The 6000-nt window shown below is 42.9% G+C and overlaps 1 protein-coding gene across 1 annotated transcript in view; it reads right to left on the minus strand.

The window, feature by feature from the left end:
* LOC136863638 (pickpocket protein 28-like) overlaps window positions 1-5642 on the minus strand; it is a 211105-nt gene extending 205463 nt beyond the window's left edge. Inside the window, exons 1-2 of the mRNA XM_067140003.2 lie at window positions 5631-5642; window positions 5399-5559 (exon numbers count right to left, since the gene is read on the minus strand). Coding sequence (XP_066996104.2) covers window positions 5399-5559; window positions 5631-5642 — 173 coding nt within the window. The remainder of the gene's footprint in view (window positions 1-5398; window positions 5560-5630) is intronic.
* Between the last annotated feature and the right edge of the window lie 358 nt (window positions 5643-6000).

The raw sequence follows: 6000 nt of genomic DNA on the forward strand, positions 1-6000 counted from the left end.
CCTAATATTCTTGGCATTTTTAAGCTATTTTAACTGATGATGGTGATGATGACTTGATGATGCTTGTTTTTTAAAGGGCCCTAACATCTAGGTCATCGGCCCCAGCTATTCTACCTATAAATCTACCATCTCTACAAGCTCTGGTGTTCCATGAAAGAAAGTCATCTCAGAATCGTCACGAACATAAAAGAGCCCACCTTCGTTGGTCCACAGAGTAATCCACATTTTTATAATGGTATTCAGGTATTTCAAGTATTGGCTGGACTCAGTGTGTATACAACATCCGGCATCGTTTGTCGCAAAGTTAGCCAATGTGAAAATGGTTGGTATATCAATAAACGAAGAGTTAGTACGCAAGCATATCTTGTTCTTGTGTCAAGCTGTACTTTTCCATACAAAATGCGTGAGATGATTCCCCAGGGCATATTGTTGTATATGGAAGTCATTTAATGTTGAATACATCAATTTTGATCGTGTATATTCTTTAACATGCATTATATAGCATAATAGCAAATTTAAATGTAAAATAATTCCTTTACTTATGTTTATATGTAGTGGAAAATTTTGACCCCCCTTCCCCCCACCCTTTTGGTCCACAATGTTAGAGGGTCAAATGAAATAGTCTGACGCTCGGTTACATCGGCAGACCATCAAATGTTTCAGTGAAATAGTATTTTAACTGTTCGGCACTGTGTTGTAGTGGTTAGTGTGATTAGCTGCCACCCCCGGCGGCCCGGGTTCGATTTCCGGCTCTGCAACGAAAATTTGAAAAATGGTACGAGGGCTGGAACCGGGCCCACTCAGCCTCGGCAGGTAAAATGAGTATAGGGGTTTCGATTCATCCATCCTTGAAGGGGTTTTCCGTGGTTTCCTACTTCTCCTCCAGGCAAATTCCGGTATGGTACCTAACTTACGGCCACGGCCGCTTTCTTCCCACTTCCTTGTCTACCTCTTCCGATCGTCCCATCCCCCCCCCCACTAGTCCCTACACAACATAGCAGTTGAGGCAACCTGGGAGAGGTACTGGTCCTCTACTTTAGCTGTATTCCCCCGACGTAAAGTCTCACACTCCAGGACGCTGTCGTTGAGGCGGTAGGGGTGGGGTCCCTCGCTGAGTCAAGGGAAAACCAAACATGGACGGCAAACAGATTAAGAAACAATTTTAACTACAACTGAGTATAAAAGATCCGGTCGAGTCCGTCAGTGTTCGGTCCTTTCTTGTCTGTGTCAAATCGAATTACTTTGTTCGTCGTAGAATCGTGCCACCACCAACAATAACAACATAGTTATACGGTATGCCTTTTTTATGTTTTAATTCGTATTGTGGGTGAGAACATAATTTTATTTCAATTATTATACACTAGTCATTAACATACGAGGGCTGGAAAAAGAGTAGTGGCAACTTACGCATATAAAGACGAAACCACGATACCTCTACATGTCTTCAACATGTTTTCAGATGTGTGGAAGGCGCAAGATTCAGTTTGCAGTGTCCTCTTTGTTGATGTCCGCGAAGGAGTTCCTTACCGTTTGAATTATGACGACTCGTGTATGGAAACGCTTCACTCGGAGCTGTTCCATACGTTTAGGGAACAGATCATGTCCGAGGGTGGATGTTCCAGGATCTCCCACCTACATCGTGCTAACGATTCCTCTCAGGAACAGTGTTATGACAGGGGGCATTGCATTTGGGGATAGGGCCGTTTCCTGCACAGTGCAGGACGAAAACGATGTTCCAGAAAACACTTCACTCTTTATCCATGCTCTTTCTTCCACCTTCGAAAACATCACTTTAGGGCAGTCCAGTCTGTCACCGCAAATTGACGGCTTCGCCGTCGTTCGTCTGCAGAACCTGTACTAGCTGGTGCGTAGTGTTGCTCCACTCCTCTAACGTGCTGCCAACAGCAGCGCCCTCAACTGATCTTACGCAAAGTGATGACCGTGTTAACACTACTTTCTTTCCAGCCCTCGTAATTATACAGTGAGAATACAGAAGGTGCATTCTTCTTCTTCTTCTTATTCTTCTACTACTACCGCTTTTCCCACATATATGGTGTCGCGGGTGTGAACTGTGTCGCACATATAGATTTGGCCCCATTTTGCCCCCGGATGCCCTTCCTGACGCCAACCCTATATGGATAGATGTACTTGCTATTGCGTGTTTCTGTGGTGGTAGGTAGTGTAGTGTGTTGTCTGAATATGAAGAGGAAAGTGTTGGGTCAAACACAAACACCCAGTCCCCAGGGAAGAAGAATTAACCAGACGCGATTAAAATCACCAACCCCCTGGGGAATCGAACCCGAGATCCCCTGAACCGTAGGCCTCAACGCTGACCATTCAGCCAATGAGTCGGACAGAAAGTGGATTATGAAATTTAAATCATTTAGAACAAGGAGATACCTATGGTCATAACAATAATATAATTAGGGCCCGGATGTTTATGCAGTAATAGGGTAGAATGCAAACTTACTGAAGCGAGTAATAAGTAGAGTCTACCCGCACGACGGTAGTGCTATGAGGTTTGGATAAACATCAGGGGTTCAGCCCATTAGAACCCCTAGAACTTATGTTACTCGCACTACATTACGTTAGAGCGGGCTAGTCGACATTTCCTACTAACAATATTACCTAATGTAGTGGGAGTAACATAAATTCTAGGGGTTCTAATGGGTCGAACCCCTAATGTTTATTCAAACCTCATAGCATTACCGTCGTGCGGGTGGACTCTACTTGTTACTTGCTTCAGTAAGTTTGCATTCTAACCTATTACTGCATAAACATCCGGGCCCTAGTAATAATCATCTTATTGGCTTTACGTCCCAATTATTATTATTATTATTATTATTATTATTATTATTATTATTTATGGTTCTGGTGTCAGCAAACACGAAGCGTTTACATTCTGCGCTATCAGCTGCTACATACATGAAAAAGTGTGGGTGGTCCATCAACTGGAACGTTGACGTTGGACGTTAAAACTTGCTTCAATTCGAGGTTCATACATTTCCTATCAGTCAAAATCTGAAAGCGGTTACAATGCTGTACAAGGAAAATGAGAAAAAGGTCCTGTATTTAAACAAGCCTGTTTAAATAGAAATTATAAAGTCTGTACGCCTGTCATATAAGGCTGTCCGGCTCCATGGCTAAATGGTTAGCGTGCTGGCCTTTGGTCACAGGGGTCCCGGGTTCGATTCCCGGTAAGGTCGGGAATTTTAAACATTATTGGTTAATTTCGCTGGCACGTGGGCTGGGTGTATGTGTCGTCTTCATCATCATTTCATCCCCACCATAACGCGCAGGTCACTTACGGTTGTCAAGTCAAATGACCTGTACCTGGCGAGCCGAACATGTCCTCGGACACTCCCGATATTAAAAGCCATACGCTATTTTATTTCATATAAGGCTTCTCCAACAGTTGCATCTAACAATATCCTCTGCTTAGTCTGTTAGCTTATTGGTTTGTGATATTGAATTATATAGGTTGAGCGGCTTAGAAGTGTACAAAAATACTGTATTTTAGTATCTTCAAAGTGCATTACATTATTATACACACCGAGCAAGTGGCAACATGGTTTTGCCACATGGCTATCAGCTTGTATTCGGGAGATAGTGGGTTCAAACCCCACTGTCGGCAGCCCGGAAGATGGTTTTCCGTGGTTTCCCCATTTTCACACCAAGAAAATGCTGAGGCTGTACCTTAATTAAAGTCACGGTCGCTTCCTTCCCACTCCTAGTCCTTTCCTATCCTCTCGTCACCAGAAGACCTATCTGTATCGGTACGACGTGGAGAAAAAGGTAAAGAAAGAGAAATTAAAAAAGTATTACATTTATTTGTCCAACATTTTGCAGAGTAACTGGAAAGGTTTTTATAAACATTGGTACGTAACAGGTATCTAAACGATATTCAAGCTCTTGTCAAGTGTTTAAATGCATTTGACGCATTACAAGACATAACTTCAACTGATTCAATTATACTGATTCAATTATATTTTGTCTCAAAAAAGTTACATCTTGATTTTTCTCCTGTATACATCGTCCCTAATAACCCCCCTTGCAGAAATTGTAAAGGGGACAAATCCGGTGATCGAGGGGAAATGAATCCAGGCAGGAGGATAAGGTCTTCCTATCCAACTAAACGGTTCTCGTAAAGTTTTGTCCCCCTAACAAAATTCTTTGAGTTGTAATCCACCATGAGTACGAGAAAAAGCCATACTGCATGTTCCCCAGGATCAGTTCCGTGCGGTCGGGTGTGCGAGCGGAACTCGCCGGCCGGAAGGGTCGGGTGGGAGAAGAATAGGTTTTAGCTCATCTCTACTATTCACTGCATGGAATACAAGTACATAGACTTCACATCAGTAAGTAGTCTTGTAAGGACTCGCTGTTCCCACATTTATAGCGCTATAAAGCAAAGCGAGTTCTATCCATATTCGAAACCTATTCTAGTCTACACAGTATCACACTCAGGTCAGAGTCTGTACACCACTGATTACCTAATCCTGTATCCACCGAGCTCGATAGCTGCAGTCGCTTAATTGCGGCCAGTATCCAGTATTCGGGAGATCGTGGGTTCGAACCCCACTGTCGGCAGCCCTGAAGATGGTTTTCCGTGGTTTCCCATTTTCACACCAGGCAAATGCTGGGGCTGTACCTTAATTAAGGCCACGGCCGCTTCCTTCCCACTCCTAGCCCTTCCCTGTCCCATCGTCGCCATAAGACCTATCTGTGTCGGTGCGACGTAAAGCAAATAACAAAAAAAAAAATCCTGTATCCGCTCCATGGCTGAGTGGTCAGCGTCTTAGCTACCGATCTTCGGGGTACCAGGTTCGACTCACGGTCGGGTCGATGGAGTTTAATCGTAAATAGTTAATTCCCTTACCTTGGGGACAGGTCGTTTGTGTTTCCCCAATATTCCTGCAACTCACACACCTACACCACACAAAAACAGGCATTTTTTCCAAACACACGCAACCCAACATCATCGGAGGGTCTGTATTACAAGGACTGCACCAAGCTAGCAATAGCCACACGAAATAATAATAATAATAATAATAATAATAATAATAATAATAAGATGATTGTTCCTCTCCATCCAGATCAAACAGAGGAAGACGTACTTTATGTAGGTCACTGTGACCTATACCTCTTTGACTACAAAACTGACCTAGATACATCTTCCAATGCATCACTTTTCCACCTGCAAGTAATTACAAGGATAGTTGAATGGTTGGAAAGATGACGTCAGAGAAGTAAAATGCGTCCTCTGATATCTTTCTCCAAGTGTTTAGTGCCAGCAAAGGGTCATGAAATTGCACCTTCTCTGAAACTGCTGATCTGGTTGCATGAAAATGATTTCCTGAAACCTGTTGTAGAAACACAAAATTCACTCAAACAGAAATACCTTTCAGTGATGTGCAAGTTCTCATCACCGACATATTTCAGCCCGTGGAGTGTAGTTCGGTGACAATAATCTCGTACTGTGTCTGACCAAGGCAAGCGGCTGCACCTTTTAACTGTTCCGAATGGTGTTCTTGTTAATCCAGTCCCCTGTCTTTGGGTCATCTGAAAAAGCACAAAATAAGATATATCCAGAGGTAAAAAAACGTTTTCAGATAGAGATATTGAAGATATACAAGTACTAACATTCTGCAATAAATAAAACCAAAGCTTTTCATTCTTTGAAAAGTGATATCATTCACTCAGCCGTGAGCTTGAATTCGGGAGGTAGTGGGTTTGAACCCCACTGTCGGCAACCCTGAATATGGTTTTCTGTTGTTTCCCATTTTCACACCAGGTATATGTTGGGGCTCTACGTTAACTAAGGTCACGGCCGCTTCCTTCCCACTCCTAGCCTTTTCCTATCCCATTGTCGCTATAAGACCTATCTGTATCGGTGCGACGTAAAGCAAACTGTAAAAAAAAATATGTTATTCACTCTGAAATATATAATGAAGTAAAGAGAACAAGCCCGCATTATTCTACTGCAAAAAATTAATCAAATCT

The sequence above is a fragment of the Anabrus simplex genome, chromosome 2 (genome assembly GCF_040414725.1).
Source record: "Anabrus simplex isolate iqAnaSimp1 chromosome 2, ASM4041472v1, whole genome shotgun sequence".
Taxonomy (NCBI): Eukaryota; Metazoa; Arthropoda; class Insecta; order Orthoptera; family Tettigoniidae; genus Anabrus; species Anabrus simplex.